Raw genomic sequence first — 19,509 nt, forward strand, 5'->3', positions numbered from 1 at the left:
CCCGGCCGGGCGCCATTTTTTTTTTTGAAATTTACAAGCCCAGAATAACTGCCCACGTCTACACGCGGCAGTGAAACGGGCGTTCGAAGTAAAGCCCTATTTCGAACTACCTATTATTCCTCCTGCAATGAGGTTTAACAGGTAGCTCAAAATAGGGCTTTATTTCCAACACCCATTTCACTGCCGCGTGTAGACGCGGGCAGTTATTCCAGGCTTGTAAATTTGAAAAATGGTGCCCTGCCGGGAAGATGCAAATCAAGTGTGGGATATTTAAATCCAGGGCTTGATTTGCAATTCCGAATGCCTACATTTGCAGCCCTATTCCGAAATAGGCTGCAAGTGTAGACATACCCTAACATTTTCAATATTTTTTGAAGAGTGCATATCAGTTCACAATGCTCTATCTTGGTGTAAACCCAGCCTGTATTAATTACAATGTTTCACCCATACCTTTTTCATTTTGTTTAGTAGCCAGTACTTTGCTTGTGATTGATAGGAATAGAATACTTCTCCAGTTTATGTGCTGAATAAGATCACCTTTTTTTGGCAGTGCCACAATGATACCACCTTTTTCCCAGTCTTGGCATATTTATTCTTTCACTTATGAACAGCAGCTAATAGAACTATGTAATGAAATATGAGGGAAAGAACAAACAATTTACTTAATAAATATGTATGTGATAAGTTCTGGGAAAAAGCACTAAGCTAGTGTGGCACATCAGCTCCTTGGCAAAGATTCCTATTCTTTGCAAACAACTCTTATATGAGACCTCACACACACACTGCACCAAATTACAGAATATTTATCTGTGACGAATAACACGTATCTGTAGAAAACTGGTAACTTGTCAAGATTTGTAATCATTGTGACATGTATGTATGGGTAATATTTAAGGAGTAATGAATTTATGTTGAAAGTATGCTTTATGAACTTGGAGTAAAAATTAGTCACCAGACAATGTGTCTTGGTGATGGCACATTGAGGCAGGAACAAGTTGTTTAGCTGGTGGATGCAATTCAAGGTTTTAATTGTTTAGCTTTGAACAAGACTGGGGCTTTGAATTGAAAACCCCTGCAAATAATCAAAACCACCTAAAGTTAAAAAGAACACTAGAACAGGACAGAGGTTTTCACTGTCAAAAAGCTAGTCTACATTACATATGTACAGCTATAGCCCATCTGATGAAGACACTCTATGCCAACAAGAGAGATCTCTCCCCTCGTTTTATGAGGCATAAGGGATCTATCAGAAAAAGCTTTCTTGAGCGATAGATTTGCCTCTAGACTGCCGTTTTTTTACGACAAAGCTCCATGCCAGAAAAAAGTGGCAGCCATTTTTATGCTAATGAAGTGCAGGATATTTAAATCTCCTCTTCATTAGCAATTTCGCCCAGCCTAATCTGCATCCCTCTGCCAGCAGACGGGTGCAATCTAGGCATACCCTTATAAACTAACAAAACATGTAGATGGTATCATGAGCTTTTGTGGGCACAGCCCACTTCTTCAGATGACCGGGGAAGTGGGCTGTGCTCACGAAAGCTCATGATGTCATCTACATGTTTTGTTAGTCTATCATGAGCTTTCATGGGCACAGCCCACTTCTCTGGTCATCTGAAGAAGTGGGCTGTGACCATGAAAGCTTATGATACCATCTACAGGTTTTGTTAGTCCAGGGGCAGATGAGAGTTTTGCAGGGCCCAGGGCAGCACAATTTTGCGGGGCCCCCTTTTGGAGAAAAAATAGAAAAAAGGCGTCAAATGCACAAATTGAAGGCTATTTTCGTATTAAATGTAAATTGGGTAAATTTGATAGAAACTTAATTTAGTTGGATAATTTTTATTTTAATTATATTGTAATTCATTCATAAACACAATTCTGCATTAATAATTAAAAATTTTCATTTGTATTTAAGTCTATTATAGCTGTCTAGCTCTTTTGGCAGCACATTCTTCAATTATGTCTTTAAAGTCCATTTCTTTACACAGGCCATTTTCAAAAAAGTTTAAAAATCCTTCTTCACAAACAAATGCTACAGCAACCACATGACAAATATGTGTGACTGAGGGCTACAAACATTAAGCAGTACATTCACCTGCCAACATAATTTTTAAACCCCTACAGCAGTGAAATCCTGCATGATTGGACTCTCAATATTATTATTCTGCATCCTTTTAGACCTTTAGAGAAAGGTTTTCAAAATCACAAATAGCAATTAGGCCCAACTGAAATAACCCACTTCTAATGAAAACTCAGAGCTGGAAGTCCAACTTTATCAGATATACCTTTAAAAAAAATCTCCCATCTCTATCTATGTGACAATTTCTCATTTAAGAAACACATTTTCAGAAATATGCATATGAACATATCCCAGATTCAGCCTTCCTGGCTGTCTACATATTACTTCTTAGCTGGCTAGAAAGTGAGATAAAGTTTTAGGCTATGTCTACACTGGCGGCTTCTTGCGCAAGAACATGTCCACACAGCCATGTGTGAGATGTGTTTTGTGCCAGAGTGCCCATGGCAGTGTGGATGTTCTCTTGTGCAAAAAAGCTTGGCTGGCCATTTTAGCCATAGGGCTTTCTTGTGGAAGAAATCCCTGCTGAGTGTCCACACTGCCCTCTTGTGCAAGAGCTCCTGCAAGAGGGCTTACACCTGTTAAAAAAGAGCGTAGCTCTTGCGCAAGAAGCCCTCTCTTACCACGCCATACTGTAAATTGTCTTGTGCAAGACAGGATGGTCAGTGTGGATGCTTTCCGGAAGAACTGCTGTTCTTGTGCAATAACCTGCCAATGTAGTCATAGCCTCAATGTGTTAAATGCACACACAGTATAATTATATGCAATGTAATTTGGTGGAATATGAATTGCCTGTAACCTGGAATGATTTCTATCATGAAAATCATGTAGCTCAATGAAAGAAATAGTCTGTAAAACATAAACGGAACCCCCCCATAGCTATTAGCTGGCTACAGTGAAGAGTGGGGATAATGTTTTATCCAAAGTTTCTTCCTATCTATGTCTGGGAGACTTTTCTTTCTCTGTTCCTTTAAAGGTGATATAAGGGCAAAACCAGACAACCTGGGCTCGTCTACACTGGCCCCTTTTCCGGAAGGGGCATGCTAATTTTTCAGATCGTAATAGGGAAATCCGCGGGGGATTTAAATATCCCCCGTGGCATTTAAATAAAAATGTCCGCCACTTTTTTCCAGCTTTTAGAAAAGCCAGAAAAGAGCGTCTACACTGACCCCGATCCTCCGGAAAAAAGCCCTTTTCTGGAGGATCTCTTATTCCTACTTTGAAAAATTAGCATGCCCCTTCCGGAAAAGGGGCCAGTGTAGACGTAGCCCCCGAGTTCCTACTTCCTTCTACCAATAGTAGCCTCTGATATTATATTTGGCATTAGTAATTACTGTTGCTAGGTGGTGCTTTCTCACATAAAACACTGCCTTAGTACTTAGTGCAAGATCCCACAAGAGGAAAACCTCTCAACAGCTTTCTCAGGTCTTCAGTCTTTCTAGTGCTATAGAGGGCACAGCACAGTTTGGCTCTTCTTAGGCTCCCCAGAACTCCTCTCCCCATAAAACGTTCTTAGTCCTCAGATATTTCGGTACAACAAACCAAATTATCAACAGGCAAAGTTTCTGCAACCCCTCAGGGAGCAGCTTATACAGCCTAACCACAGAAAATGTATAGCTCCACCCAAAATTAACAAGACTTTACCTATGCAATTTCCTTTCCTCCTAAGCAGCCATAAACTACCTTCAATATCCCTTTTTTGTCTCAACAAAATAGAATATTTAAGCATTTTTACTATAATTCGAGAGCTGAGCAGTTCCTCCATCCTGACTGGCTAATAGGACTACAGCTCTGCTGACCCGGTGAGAATGAGGATCCTAAATAAACCAGTGAAAGAGCCTCTTTTCTTTTCTTCGCTCTGTTCACCTCTACTGTCAACACAAACAACTGAAGTGGCCAGTGCCCGAACTTTCAGAAGGCATGAACAGAACAAGGCACTTGCCTGGTGATCTATTGCTTGTACTCTAGTTCCAGCATCTGGCATTCAGAATTTAGGGACCTCTAGAACATGGGGTTGGATTCTTGATAATCTTGTCTGATAAACTTACCCACTCCGTTTAAAAACCATTCCTCCCCACCCGTACCAATTCATCTGTTGAATTCCTTCATAAGTTGATTTATTTGTTCATTCATTCCTGTTCCTCTTTCAGTTTAGAGACAAGGCGGGGAAATTTAACATTCGTTGAGAGAAAAAAAAATCAAATACTGGTCCAGTCTGAGCACAGAACTGTGGGTGTGTGCAAAGCTTTGGTAGTGTTGTCTCCCCGCCCCTTCCCCTTTTCCCCCTTCACCTTGCTCCCAAGCTAGCGATGGGTCATTCCTTAGGAGCAAGGCTAGAGAAAGAAAAACCCTCCGGCTCCGATCAAGATGCCTGGCTGGTGTGGAATAACGGGAGGCCTCGGGTTACTCTTGGGATTTCGGTGTTTCAGACACACACTTTTTGAGGTGAGCCAGAGAGGCCAAGACAGGAGGGCCGGGAAGTTGATTCGGTTACGCCCGGGTCCAGGCTATCGTAGCAGCCTGCAGCAGCTCTGGCTTCCAGTGGGTGGCGTGAAGGAGTAAGAATGGCTCCGCTTGAAACATCTTGCAGTGGAGAGCCCACTGGCTTCTAAAGAAGAAGGGTGGGGTGGTGCTGGTAGCCGGAGAAACTGCGCCCCCTCTGCACTGCAATGAATGCAGTGCAACCGGGTGCTGCTGCTCCTGCGGCATCTGCAACCCCAGGCAGCCAAAAGAAAAAGAGAAAAAAGAAACTGCTCAGAAGACAGCAGGCGGCTTTCGCCCAGTTCCTCCTGTGGAGTGTGGACTTCTCCAGGAGCCGCAAGGACTTCTCCTTGGCGACCCTCGAGAAGGAACAGGCTGCGACTGGGGTCGACATCTAGAGGAACAAAAGCCGCATCAAAGCGCTCAAGGATGTGTCAAAACAGGGCCTATTGAAGCGCGGAGCCCAGGGCAGCCGCCCCGCTCGCCCTGCTTTATATCTGCTGCTGTGTTAGTCTATAGAGCGCTACCAGACCATTTGTTTTTTTTCTGTAAGGGTATGTCTACACTACAGCGCTAATTCGAACTAACTTAGTTCGAATTAGTTAATTCGAACTAAGCTAATTCGAACTAACGCAGCTAGAACTAAAAACTAGTTCGAATTAGCGTTTTGCTAATTCGAACTAGCGCGTCCACATTAAGTGGACCCTGAAGTGGGGTTAAGGATGGCTGGAAGCAGTGCCGGCAGGGCATCAGAGGAGGACTTAGAGCATGGAGATGCTTTCTCAGGCTAGCCGAGGGCTGTGCTTAAAGGGTCCTGACCCCCACTCCGGACAGACAGTTCTCAGGGGTGCCCCGCTTGCAAAGCAGTCCTGGCTTGGAGTGCTCTGAGTGCTCACACTGGGCACATCACAGCACTTGGCCATCAGCCCGGCTGCACTTGCTGCAGGCTGCCATCTGGGGAGAGGGGACAATTGGGGGGCTGCAGGAGAGCTTCCACCCCCAGAAGCCCGCAGAGCCAGCCCAGTCCTCCCCATCGGGGGCTCGTGCCCCATTCCTCCCTCATCTCCTTCCACTTACCCTTCCCTAGCCCCTCTTCTTGATGTACAAAATAAAGATAACGTGTCTTCCAAAATGGAATCTGTCTTTATTGAACAAAACTGGGGGAGATTGGGAAAAGGAGTTGGGAGAGGGGAAGAGAGAGACTGGAAGAGGGGAGGGCAACTAAAATGATCAGGGGTTGGGAACAGGTCCCATATGAAGAGAGGCTAAGGAGACTGGGACTTTTCAGCTTAGAAAAGAGGAGACGGAGGGGGGACAGGATAGAGGTCTCTAAAAGCAAGAGTTGGGTGGAGACGGTGCATATAGAAAAGTTCTTCATTAGTTCCCAGAAAGAAGGACTAGAGGACACCAAAGGAAAGAACTGGGTAGCAGGCTTCAAACTAGTAACAGAAAGTTCTTCTTCACAAAGTAAAGAGTCAAGCTGTGGAACTCCTTGCTGCAGGAGGCTGTGAAGGCTAGAACTGGAACAGAGTTTAAAGGGAAGTGAGATCAAGTCATGGAGGTTGGATCCATGGAGTGGTATTAGCCAGGGGGTAGGAGTGGTGTCCCTGCCCAAGGTTTGTGGAAGGCTGGAGAGGGATGGCACGAGACAAATGGCTTGGTCACTGTCTTCGGTCCATCCCCTCCAGGGTCCCTAGGGTTGGCCGCTGTCGGCAGACAGGCTACTGGGCTAGATGGACCTTTGGTCTGACCCAGGACGGCCATTGTAAGCTCAGGGCTCAGGGTCGGGGGTCTCAGTGGACCACCTTGATTTTCATGCACACCTGCTCCTGGGTGGCCAGGCTGGCAGCTATCCTGCCCAAGCCAGCCACTTTCCTGAGCCTAGTGCAGAGATTGTGGACGAGGTCCACGATGTCCGCACTAGCCCAGGCGGGTGCCCGCCTCTTGCTGTCCCAGGCAAGCTCCCGGGAGCTGCCAGCCTGGTCCCGGGAAGAGGGGGAGGGCTGGGGGGCATCGGGTGGGTGGCTTGATCCGTGCCAGGTGCAGGGTCTGCTGGCTGGGTGCTGGCAGGCTTGCACCTGGCACGGGCACCGTAGCCAGCCTGTGCCCCTTTAAGGGGTCCGGGGCCAGGAGGGGGGCAGTAGAGTTTTCCTGGTGTTGGCCAGAGTGGCCACCAGGGAAACCTGGGGAGGGCTAGCCTCCCACTAGTTCGAATTAAGGGGCTACACACCCCTTAATTCGAACTAGCTAGTTCGAACTAGGCTTAATCCTCGTGGAATGAGGATTACCTAGTTCGAACTAAGCGCTCCGTTAGTTCGAATTAAATTCGAACTAACGGAGCGCTAGTGTAGCGCCTATGAAAGTTAGTTCGAACTCGTCCGTTAGTTCGAACTAACTTTGTAGTGTAGACATACCCTAACAGACTAACTTGGCTATCCCATGAAGCTTCTCTCTGGATTATAAGTAAAGGGAAGTTTTGATAGCAAACCAGAAATTCACACAACTTTAAAATCACCTGATAAAGAATAAACTCATCACACAGGAAAAAGAACAAATATAAAAATAACAATTGTAAGCTATAAAATGACACTAAGACCCTAAGAAGTGTCATGCCAGAAAGCACTATGAGATGTGATTTCTTAGTGTCAATTATTATTTTCCAGGATTATGTGCTATTTAAACCATAAATAGCATTTTGAGATTAGCATGATTTTAATTAAGGAAAATGATGTCAGGCTAAGGACAATGTGTAATACAGATATTGCTTAACGGTAGTTTCATTCTTTTATTTTAAGAATGCAATACAGGAACTGAAGTCAGACCCTTAGCATTGCGGACAAGACACTAGGCTGTATTCGGAAATACTATACCTATGCAAACTGATAAGGAATTCTTTTACACATTGCAACCATGTGTGGTAACTCTGGAAGCCTTTTGGGGGTAGAGGACAAACTAATTCATGGAATCAAGTGGACTTTGGGCTGCACGATACATTATATGAGCTAGAGAAGAACTTAGTCCAGGCATTTAGTTTCCCCCAGATGTAGGCACCACATGCCATAGGGGCTGGTGTTGAGATGTAACTTCCAGAGAGGAGCGCAAGCTTCTCCGCTGCCCACACCGTATATTGGCACCACTGCAGCTGGCTCATCTCATTTGGTAGCTTTCATTCCCTTTACACGTTCCCCTATCTTCCAGTCAACCCATCTGCTCCTTTCTTAAGCCCAGCTCCTATATCTTGTCCTTCACTTCGTCCCTGTCCCCCTCCAACCCTCCCCTCAGCTCCATCCTGGCCGTTCCTCCCCTCGCCCGCTTTCAACCCTCTCTGTGAGCGGGCTCTGGCGGCAGAGGGGGGCAGCGCGGTTAGCAGGCGGCGCCGGGCATGCTCAGGCGGCTCGGGCATGCGTAGTGCATCCCAGCAGCCACTTCGGAGTGGAAGCTGTTTCTGGCGCTAACAGTTCCAGGCGGTGTCTCAGTGCAGCCATGTCTGGCGTGAGGAGACCAGCCCAGCTACTTCGGCGGCGCCCTCTGTGAGGAGGCGGAGGAGAGGCAGCGGAGGGCGTCTATGTCGGCGGCCAGGGATTAGCGTGGGAGACACCGAACCCGGGAGGGGCGAGAGAGTAGCTAACCCCCTCTCCCCTGGGGCTTCGGCGGGGGAGACGCGGAGCCGGCCAGCGGTAGGGGGACATGGCTGACCGGAGCGCCCCCAACTGCCACCTGCGGCTAGAGTGGGTGTATGGCTACCGGGGTCACCAGTGCCGCAACAACCTCTACTACACGGCGGCTAAGGAGATCGTCTATTTCGTGGCGGGGGTCGGCGTGGTCTACAGCCCTCGGGACCACCGTCAGAAATTCTACCTGGGGCACCAGGACGACATCATCAGGTAGAGACCCTGACGCCCTTCCCTGTGCCCTCGGCCCAGAGCCCCGGCTGAAATCCTGCCGGACATCGGGACGTGCCGGCCAGCGGAGATACCTTTGTATTCTGCAACCCTCCCACTCCCACTATGCCCTGTCGGTGGGCACTAGGGCATCCCTGGGTATCCGAGGCTCCGATCCCCAGAAACACCGGTAGAAATTATACTTGGGTGCCGGACTGTGTCATGTCCAGTGCCAGGCTCACCCAACACCCGAGACCCCTCAACCCTTTCTTTTGGCGCCCAGTGACCACAGAATATTGGAAAGAATCTGAATATGGCAATCACCGTGTGGCTTTAACGCCCTTCCCCCTCCTTACAATTTAGTTTGTCTTGTATAGCAGCAAGAATCCCTCTAGACATGACTTTTGGATCCTGCGGTTCACTGCCTGCTTTCCTCAGGTGTTTGGTGCTGAAATTTGTATGCATGGCTGTATGTCAATATTTTGCCAGTGTAAAATGATGTGTCTCGACCGTTGCTTAGTTCCCATCTGTGTGTGAAAGGCAGGGAAGTGGAAGTAGTAATCTGATGTGCATTTCAAAGTCATTCAACACAGGAGATTAATCTGGAGCAGGTAGACCTTTGGCCCACATTAAATATGGAAAGGCTTCTGCAACTTTTAAAATAATTTTATAATACCAAACATTCTTGTAGGTTTGAATTTTATTCTATAAGTCTATTTGTAGTGGGCTAAAAGGTGAGTCTTATTAGATGCTGAAGTTAATAAAAAGGATTAAACCCCAGTGATGTAAAAGAGAGAGTAGATGTCTTGAAGAACCTTATTTCCTAAATACACCACACCAATCTGAGCAGGCTTTTGGATACTCAGTTATTGGAATGTGAGTGGCAGTATTTTGAAGTGTATAAAAGGCAGGTGTGAATCTGAATCAGCAATTCTTTCTCTTCTAGTAGGCCTCATTGTATGTGAATTTTAAATATTGTTCTCATTTGATGGCTGTTTTTATTTAGAGAACAGTTTACAGTATCCATTAATCTTATAAAAACACACTGTAGACTGTGAATTGCTTGGGATGCTAGAAAGCACTTGGCATATCTTTTATATTTGTTGTACAAATGTATTAACCAGCATTGCACATAGAGAGTAAAATGGATGCTGATGGTTTCATTCGTGGTTTAATACAGTTTAGAAATCTGGACCAAAATGGCCACAGATATTTCTGTTTTTTGTTTTTATTTTAAAAATCTGCTTAGGGTTTTTTTGAAAATTTTATAATATTCATATGAACTTTCCTTACTGTTAATTCTGTCCCTACATTATTTCCTAATCAATGCTCAAAATTAAAAGAAAAAAAATTAGGTAGTTCATGGAATGCTGTAGTATACTATGCAATCAAGTGGGATCAGACGTGTGAATTAGTTATTTTTCTGTGGCCTTTTTTTTTTTCCTTCTTAAATCTGAAACAAGCACCTCAGGAATAGTCATCAACTCCTCTGGCAAGGAGGCATTGTGGAAAGTCCATCATAACTTCTGTGAGGTTTTTCTTCCTTTGAACATAGCTCATACTAATGTAAGGCCCAATCTTGCAAAGGTTTACTACAGAGTGCATGTTGACATGAACAGTTCTCATTAATATAAAATCTCAGAGTTGTAGCTGTGTTAGTCAGTATCTGCAAAAACAACTAGGAATCTTGTGGCACCGTGGGGACGTCTACGAACAGCAGGGCTAAAGTTGAATTAAGCTACACAATTTGAGCTACATCAAGTGCCTAGATTAAATAAAAAAGCTTAATTTGGCTTTTGGTGCAGGCTACAGAGCCGGAAGTCAAAGGAAGAATGCTCTTCCTTTGACTTCCCTTACTCCTTGTGAAATGATGGTTACAGGAGTTGGAGTAAGAAGTCCTCCAGCTCAACATTATTTCCAAATAAAGACTTGCAGTGTAGATAGGTACTAAGTTATTTTGGAATAACACCAGTTATTCCTAAATAACACTTCTGTGTAGTCATACTCTTAGAGACTAACAGATTTATTAGGGCATAAGCTTTTGTGGGTAAAACCCACTTCAGCAGATGAATTGGAGTGGAACTTACAGCAGCAGGAGTGTATTTATAAGGAAGAAGTTGCTTGCGTTAATGAAGCTAATTAAGTCAGGGTGGAAATGGGCCATTCATAGCACTGGAGATGTGAATATTCTGCGAGGGGAAATTGCTTTTATAATGCATTAGCCAGTTGAGATCCTTAGTCAGTACTAAGCTAATAGTGTTGAATTTGCAAATGAATTCTAGTTTAGATGTCTCCCCTTGTACCTGCTTTTTGAAATTCTTATGTACAAGGATGGCTACTTTCAAATCCACTCCATTTGATGAATTGGGTTTTACCCATGAAAGCTTATGCTCTAGTAAATCTGTTAGTCTCTAAGGTGTCTCGTTTTCTCATTGAAGGAAGACTTACTATCTCTTGATTTCAATGGGGCTATCCTATCATTATACCTGGTAGAAGTGCTGACAGAACTGGATCGTGAGAAAAATGTAATTTATGGCTTCAAATTGTGAAATTTCTTTGGTCTTTATGAAAGTTTGTATGGAGGGCTAATTTCTAATATATAGTAAGAAAATGTGCATCTGTCTGTTTTTGAGCTGTTTGTTCAAGAACTCCTAAACAGTAAGGGCTAGGACTACAAAATTTGGTATGCAGCTTCCTTTTATCATAACTTAAGGCAAGGTCAGAGTTTGGTTGTGCCAGGATAATGGGATGTGTATAGATTTGACTGTTTCTCATAAAATGGAAAAGGAGGGGTCTGGCAGGAGAGAGTTATACTGTAGAATGATTACAAGGGGGTAGTAAAAGGCCAGAGATGGGAACCGGGACTGCTATAACCCCACTGGGCCATTAGGATGCAAGAATGGAGAAAGGGACAGCTATCTACTATACGTTTCAGAGAGTGTGTTTGTAGTGGCACTTCTCACTTTACCCTAGGCTGCTGTGTTGAGAGAGAGCTGGGGTAGCCTTCTCTCCCTGGGGTAGCTTGTATTCTGAACCCCTCATTCCAAACCCTGTCCCAGAACAATGATTTAAATTAGGGTTGTTAACTGTCATTTATTTGTGTAAACATGTAACTGCTGGAAATTCTAGTGGTTACGTGTTTACATGCAAGAGGGGACAGGTGGGAGCCAGTGCTGGGGGGAGCTGCCTTTTAAGCAATTCTCTGTGGGAGGCAGCAGGGGGAGGCTGGTGGCTCTGTGGAACAGGTAAACACGGAGAACTGGCTCCCGCCTGCCTGCCTGCCTGCGCTGCTGCCTCTGTGGGAGGCGGTGCGGGGAGAGGGGGTAGCTTTGTGGGAGCTAGCAACACGGAGAGCTGACTTGAAAACCCACTCTGGGCACTGTCTCTCACTCCCAACCCTTCTTGCTGCCTCTGATACATGTTGAATATAGACAATATGATTAACTGATAAGCTTGAGCTTAGGGTTAATTGTGTAATCAACTACACACTAACATCCCTAATTTAAATGAAGAAAAACTAAACTAAGTTTTTTGTTAAGGACCTGAGCAATGCTAGATAAATCTTCTAGTTTGGGAGAAGGCTAATAACCACTTGTGATTTAAAATGTACTAAAGAGCAGAAATTCTGCAGAGGGGAAATCTTTAGTGACTTGCCTGATTGTTAGTAGATATGTTTTGGTTTCTGTAGTATAGTGATTGAACATACAGGAGGTTTTGCTTTACAGACTAGTACAGTTATGATGATCTAATTCTTTATCTGTTTGCTGAGGAAATCATTGTGGAGTAGTTGACTGTTTTCAGTTGTGTATAGTTCTGTATGCCTATCAGACCTGATTCATCTGAAGAAATGAGTTGTATCCATGAAAGCTCATAATACCACCTACTTTTTTGTTAGTATCTAAGGTGCTACAGTACTATTCATGTTTAAGTTTTATATAGAACTGTTAGAAGATGTAGTGAATAGAATGACTGTTTCCAATGATACCATCAAATTTATGATGATTAATGGGTTACTTTATATTTTCTCCTCAACAATACCAAACCAACCTTGGTAGCATTTAATACCTAACTTTAGGGACTGAAGGCTTTAGTTCTGAAAGATATCTGACTTGTAGTAACTCATCGTCCTGAAATATTAAATTAAATGTTTTTTTTCCTCAAAGAAGTTAACTATGAAACATATTTAGGAATGTCATTGAAGGTGTGACTATATGAGAGAATAATCATTATAGCCACTTTTTTGTGAAGAAAATAAAGTAAGTTTTCAGTGTATTATATTAGCAAATTTTCAGTTTCATAAATGCTGCAATGTTGTTATTTACAATCTCTGTAAGAAGAAAACTGCAGGATTGCAATTTCTGTATGCCTACATGAGTTCTCATTTGTAAAAGCAGGTTTGAGGTTATAGACTTTCTGTTAATAAATTACAATCAAACTTAAATGCATATTGATATACATCTTTTAAGTTTAAATTGCTTTTTAAACTTCTAATAACTAAGTCCCAGAATGCTGGTCAGGTAGTAGGGATGTTAAAAAGCAGTTAATTAGGTAACCTTGTAACCACTGAAAATCTCAGTTGTTACATGGTTGCACGCTGGGGGCTCTGCAGTATATAGCTTATACAGCAGAGCCTGGGTGCAGCTGGCTTCCTGTGAGCAAAGCCGGCTGGTCCCACTCCCGGGGAGCAGGCTGTGCTATGGGCTCTGCAGTATAATCTTTATGCTGTAGAATCTATAGTACAGGGTGGCAGCCGGTTCCCTGGGAGCCGGTGCATGCCAGAAGCCAGCTCTTAAGCTGGCCCCCACTTGCCATGCCTGCTCCCGGAAAGCTGGCTGCTATCCCGCACTGCTGCCTCTTAAAGCTAGCTCATAGCATGTGCTGACTCCCGTCCCAACTCCCAGGGAGCCAGGAGTCACCCTGTGTTGTGGGATCTGATACAGAGCCAGCAGTGCAGGGTGGCAGCTTGCTCCCTGGGTGCAGGACGGGAAACTATGTGTAACCGTTAATGGTAACTGATAAGCCCAAGCTTATCAGTTAACCATTTGATTAGTTATACTATTACATCCCTGGTAGGTTTATTTGTGGTAGTGTTCTGCATATATATGGCATGTTTTGAATGATATCCTGACAATAAGCAGCACTCAGGAAGATAGGAATTTCCACTCCAGATCATACTAATGGTTCCTCTAGACCAGTTCAGTGTCCTATTTCTGTTAGTGGGGGGCACTAGATTCTTGAGAAAGGTGCAAGAACTTATTTAGTGAACAATAATGGAATAACCTATCCATAGTAGACAGTTTCCTCCGGATACCATCAGTTAATAATTAGCACCTGGTATCAAGATTTAAACTTAGTATTTAAAATAAAACACACAACTGGTTTAATCCTACCTAATTTAGCTAAATGTTCTCATTATCCATGTAAAATGTCTAATTTTATTCTTAATCATGGTAAACTCTTGGACTCAGTTTTACTCGTGGGAATGAATTCCATGGGTTAATTATTCATGAAGACAGAAAAAAGTTTTCTTTTTATCCATTCATTGCCTTTCAATGTAATTGAATGTCCTTTTGTTTTTGTTATATGAGAGAGTAATTAGGATCACTCAGATTACTTTCTCTGATGTCCCTCCCCTTGTCTCCACTCTAAAATGACAGCCCTGACTTATTTTCTATTCATAAAAGGGCTTTCCATGCTTCTAATAATTTTCGTTCCTCATCCTTGGGCTCTGTTTTATTTTTGCCATGTATCTTCTGAGAGTCAATAGCCAGAAGTGAACACAGCATTTCAGGTGAGGGCATATCATTGATGCATATTATATTTTCAGCATTACGTTCTCTCATTCTACAGTAGTTCAGCTATGCCACTATAGTTAAAGTTGTGACATAATTTCTGTTTAAAGGGCAGACTTTCTGAATTCCTTAAATTGAGATGCTTGGTTGGATTTCTTTGATGCTTGGTGCGGCTGAGCAAAGAGTAGGATAGGGCCAGTGAGCTAACTTTCAGGTAATTTGAACTAGGGTCTCCTAGTTAGGGTTAGGGTTTGAACAGGAACAGCTAACAGGAAGTTTGGAGAGGGAGTTCTCCAGGTAAAAGAGGAGTAAAAATGGGACCCTTGTGGTAAGTGGCTGTCTGGAGTGTGTGTTTGTGTGTGGGGGAGTTATTTGCTGTGTGCTGAGCTTGTGTTTGTCTGTTTGGTTGGTTTGTTTGTTTGTTTGAAGGAACTTCTAAAAGGTTTGAAATCTAGAAGCCTCTGTTAATTGGCTGAGCCTAAGTCAGGGGGAGGGGCTACCAGAGCTATATAAGCCTGTGACTCAGCGACCAGGGAGCAGCTAACAGGGAGTTTAGAGGGGGAGGTTATAGAGCACTAGTGACTTCTGACCTTCTTTAAAACATAACTCGTATAATAATCTATATTCCAGAGGTTTAAAAAGAATCCCAGCTTATACTTAAACGTATTCATTAGAAAAATGGAGACAGAAGCCCAGCAGCAGAGTGGGGGCTATCCTGTTTATTGCATCGAGTGTAACATGTATGATTACCTGCCCTGTGGGTGGGTGGCATATGTGTGCACCGTTGCAAGGTGCTCCTGACCCTCAGAGACCAAGTTCGGGCTTTGGAGGCCAGGGTGGCTGAACTGGAGGAGCTAAGGGAGGTAGAGAGATATGTTGATGAGACTTTCTGGGACACTGTAGTACTGTCCACCTCCAGTCTGAGAGCCCCAGTGCTCTTAAGGAGGATGAAAGTCTCAAGGGAACAGAAACAAAATACAGGACTATGTAGCACTTTAAAGACTAACAAGATGGTTTATTAGATGATGAGCTTTCGTGGGCCAGACCCACTTCCTCAGATCAAATAGTGGAAGAAAATAGTCACAACCATATATACCAAAGGATACAATTAAAAAAAATGAACACATATGAAAAGGACAAATCACATTTCAGAACAGAAGGGGGATGCGGGAGGGAGGCGGGGGGGGGGGAGGAAGGAAGGTGAAAGCCTGTGAGTAAATGATATTAGAGGTGAGGAAGGGTAGATGTCTGTGAGTTAATGGAATTAGAGGTGATAATTGGGGAAGCTATCTTTATAATGGGTAAGGTAGTTGGGGTCTTTGTTCAGCCCCCTGCGGAGAGTGTCGAATTTTAGCATGAATGCCAGTTCAAGGGAACAGAGCATTCAATGGGAACAGAGGGAAACCATCCCGTAGTTGGGACCCTCCTCCCAGAGGATGTTGCGGTATCCTCTCGCACTGAGGATACCTCTGAGGGGGAGGGAATGCCAGTTAGGAAGAGGCAGGTGTTAGTAGTGGGTAATTCGATCATTAGAAACATAGATAGTTGGGTTTGTGATGACCGGAAGAACCGTATGGTCACTTGCCTGCCTGGTGCAAAGGTTGCGGATCTCTCGAGGCATCTAGATAGACTTATGTGTAGTGCTGGGGAGGAGCCAGTAGTCGTGGTACATGTAGGTACCAATGACGTAGGGAAGGGTAGGAGAGATGTCCTGGAGGCCAAATTTAGGCTGCTAGGAAAGAGACTGAAATTTAGGACCTCTGTAGTGGCATTCTCGGAAATGCTTCCAGTTCCATGCGCAAGGCCAGGTAGGCAGGCAGAGCTTCAGAGTCTCAATGCGTGGATGAGATGATGGTGTAGGGAAGAGGGGATTGGATTTATTAGGAACTGGGGACTCTTTTGAGAGAGGGGGAGCCTATACAGGAAGGATGGGCTCCACCTAAACCAGGATGGAACCAGACTGCTGGCACTAAACATTAAAAAGGCCGTAGAGCAGTTTTTAAATTAAGAGATGGGGGAAAGCCGATTGGTGCGGAGATGCATGTAAATCAGATGGAGACTTCTCTTAGAGGAGAATCCATTGATAGAGATTCCCTAAGCTGTAGTCAGAAAGAGAGATGGGGAGAAACCATGGGCCAGAGCAGACAAACAACCGCATACAAAGGAATCCAATGCATCAGGGAAGGGCAGACAAATAAGCAGTGGCAAATTTATAAAGTGCTTCTATACAAATGCTAGGAGTCTGACTAATAAGATTGGTGAACTAGAGTACCTCGTATTAAAGGAAGAAATTGACATAATAGGCATCACTGAAACCTGGTGGAATGAGGAAAATCTGTGGGACACAATCATACCGGGATATAAAATATATCGAAAGGATAGAGCAGGCTGGGTGGGTGGCGGAGTGGCACTGTATGTGAAAGATAATGTAGAATCAAATGAAATAAAAATATTAAGTGAATCAACATGTTCCATAGACTCGCTATGGATAGTAATTCCATGCTCCAATAATAAGAAATTAGCAGTAGGGATATATTACCGACCACCTGACCAGGACAGCGATACTGACATTGAAATGCTGAGGGAGATTAGAGAGGCTACCAAAATAAATAACTCTATGATAATGGGGGATTTTAATTACTCCCATATTCACTGGATACATGTCACCTCAGGAAGAGAAGCTGAGATAAAATTTCTCAATGGCTTAAATGACTGCTTCTTGGAGCAGCTGGTGCAGGAACCCACAAGTGGAGAGGCAATTCTCGATTTAGTCCTGAGTGGAGCGCAGGATCAGGTCTAGGAAATAACCGTTGCAGGACCGTTTGGGAATAGTGGCCATAATATAATAACATTCAACATTTCTGTGGTGGGAAGAACACCTCAGCAGTCCAGCACCCTGGCATTTAATTTCAAAAAGGGGAATTACACAAAAATGAGGAAATTAGTTAAACAGAAATTAAAAGGCACAGTGACTAGAGCCAAATCCATCAAGCTGCGTGGAAACTTTTTAAAGACACCATAATAGAGGCCTAACTTAAATGTATACCCCAAATTAAAAAACATAGCAACAGACCTGAAAAAGAGTCACCGTGGCTTAACCACCATGTAAAAGAAGCAGGGAGGGGCAAAAAGGTATCTTTTAAGAAGTGGAAGTCCAATCCTAGTGAGATAAATAGAAAGGAACATAAACATTGTCAAATCAAGTGTAAAAATGTAGTAAGAAAAGCAAAAAAAGATTTTGAGGAACAGCTAGCCAAAAACTCAAAAAGAAATAACAAAATGTTTTTTAAGTACATTAATGCAGGAAGCCTGCTAAAAAACCTGTGGGTCCCCTAGATGATTGAGCTATAAAAGGAGCAGTCAAGGACGATAAAGCCATTGCGGAGAAACTAAATGATTTCTTTGCTTCAGTCTTCACAGCTGAAGACGTTGGGGAGATTCCCAAATCTGCACCATCCTTTGTGGGTGATGAATCTGAGGAACTGTCCCAGATTGAAGTGTCATTAGAGGAGGTTTTAGAACAAATAGAAAAACTTACTGTTAACAAAACTCCAGGACAGGATGGCATTCATCCAATGGTTCTAAAAGAACTCAAATGGGAAATTGCTGAGCTATTATCTGTGGTTTGTAACCTATTCCTTAAATCAGCTTCTGTACCTTATGACTGTTAGCGAACAGGTGAGTGCTAACAGGGAGTTTAGAGAGGGAGTTCTCCAGGTAAAGGAGAAGCAGATACAGGACTTTTGAGGGAAGTGTGTGTTGTGTTTGGGGCTTTCTTGCTGTGTGCTGAGCTTGTGTTTGTGAGTGAGGGTTGGTGTATGTTCTTTTTTTTGTTTGTTTGTTTATTTTATTTATTTATTTATTTTCCCCTGTGTTTGAGAGTGAGGCTTTTTTTTCCCACTTCCCCTTTGCCCTTCCCCTCCCCTTAATGCAGTTTGTGCTCTGATTGGCTATGATTGGTACGGGCTGTGATTGGCAGGTGGAAACTGTTGGCTTCTAATTAAAGTTTGAATTCTAGAAGCCTCTGCTGATTGGCTGAGCCTTGGTAGGGGGAGGGGCTTTCAGGCACTCGAGGGCTTTATAAGGCAGTGGGCAAGCGACCAAGGAGCTTGCGAACAGAAGCCTCTGCTGATTGGCTGAGCCTTGGTAGGGGGAAGGGCTTTCAGGCACTCCAGGGCTTTATGAGGCAGTGGGCAAGCGACCAAGGAGCTTGCGAACAGGACTGCAGCGATGGATGGTGACGGGTCTGCTGCTGTCACCTGCACAGCGTGTGCCATGTTTGTCTTCCTCCTGGAAGAAAGAACAGATTTCATCTGCACAAAGTGCAAGCTGGTGGACATTTTGGAAGAAAAAATTAGAGGACTGGAGGCCCAAGTGTCAACCCTACGCTCGATCAGAGAGGATGAAGACTTCCTCAATAGAAGGCAACATTTAATCCTTCAAGCACGGCAGGCAGAGGAGCCAGAGAGGGCAGTACATGACCAAGAAGAGAATTAGCAGCATGTAACTTCTAGAAGGGGAAAAAGGCCAACACGGGAATCCCCCAATGCTATAGAGGTAAGTAATCGCTTTCAAGCTTTCTCCACAGGCTCTGCAGTGCTGAAAGCTTTGGAAGGGACCTAACAAGGAAGAAACCAGAAGAGAACACCATCTACTGGAAGGCTTGGGATGCGTAGTCCTAGGGATGGGGGTTCTACAGCTACCACCCCCAAAAGAAAACGACGGGTGGTGGTGGTCGGGGACTCCCTCCTAAGAGGGACTGAGCCATCCCTCTGCCGTCTGGACCTGGAATCTCGAGAGGTGTGCTGCTTACCGGGAGCTCGCATTCAGGATGTCACTGAGAGGCTTACCAAGCTGATCAAACCTTTGGATTGCTACCCCTTCCTGCTTCTCCACGTGGGAACTAATGATACGGCCAAGAATGACCTTGAGCGGGTTACTGCGGATTACGTAGCGCTGGGAAGAAGGATCCGAAGAATTCGGAGCGCAAGTGGTGTTCTCATCCATCCTCCCTGTTGAAGGGAAAGGACTGGGCAGGGATTGTCGAATTGAGGATGTAAATGCGTGGTTGCGCAGGTGGTGTCGCAGAGAGGGCTTTGGTTTCTTCGACCATGGGACTCTGTTCCGGGCGCAAGGATTGTTAGGAAGAGATGGGATCCACCTAACGAACAGAGAAAGGAGCATCTTCGTGGGCAGGCTTGCAAACCTAGTGAGGAGGGCTTTAAATTAGGTTCGTCGGGGGTCGGTGACCAAAACCCTGAAGGGAGTGGGAAAGTCGGAT

At 44.4% G+C, this 19,509-nt stretch overlaps 1 protein-coding gene across 5 annotated transcripts in view; it reads left to right on the top strand.

The window, feature by feature from the left end:
* Positions 1-7,914: 7,914 nt before the first annotated feature.
* Positions 7,915-19,509, top strand: part of EML5 (EMAP like 5) — a 315,990-nt gene continuing 304,395 nt past the window's right edge. For all 5 annotated transcript variants that reach the window (XM_075926737.1, XM_075926739.1, XM_075926736.1 and 2 more), the window contains exon 1: positions 7,915-8,439. In XM_075926737.1, the coding sequence (XP_075782852.1) occupies positions 8,243-8,439 (197 nt within the window). In that variant the 5' untranslated portion in view covers positions 7,915-8,242. The remainder of the gene's footprint in view (positions 8,440-19,509) is intronic.

This window comes from Pelodiscus sinensis, chromosome 4 (assembly GCF_049634645.1).
Source record: "Pelodiscus sinensis isolate JC-2024 chromosome 4, ASM4963464v1, whole genome shotgun sequence".
Lineage (NCBI taxonomy): Eukaryota > Metazoa > Chordata > Testudines > Trionychidae > Pelodiscus > Pelodiscus sinensis.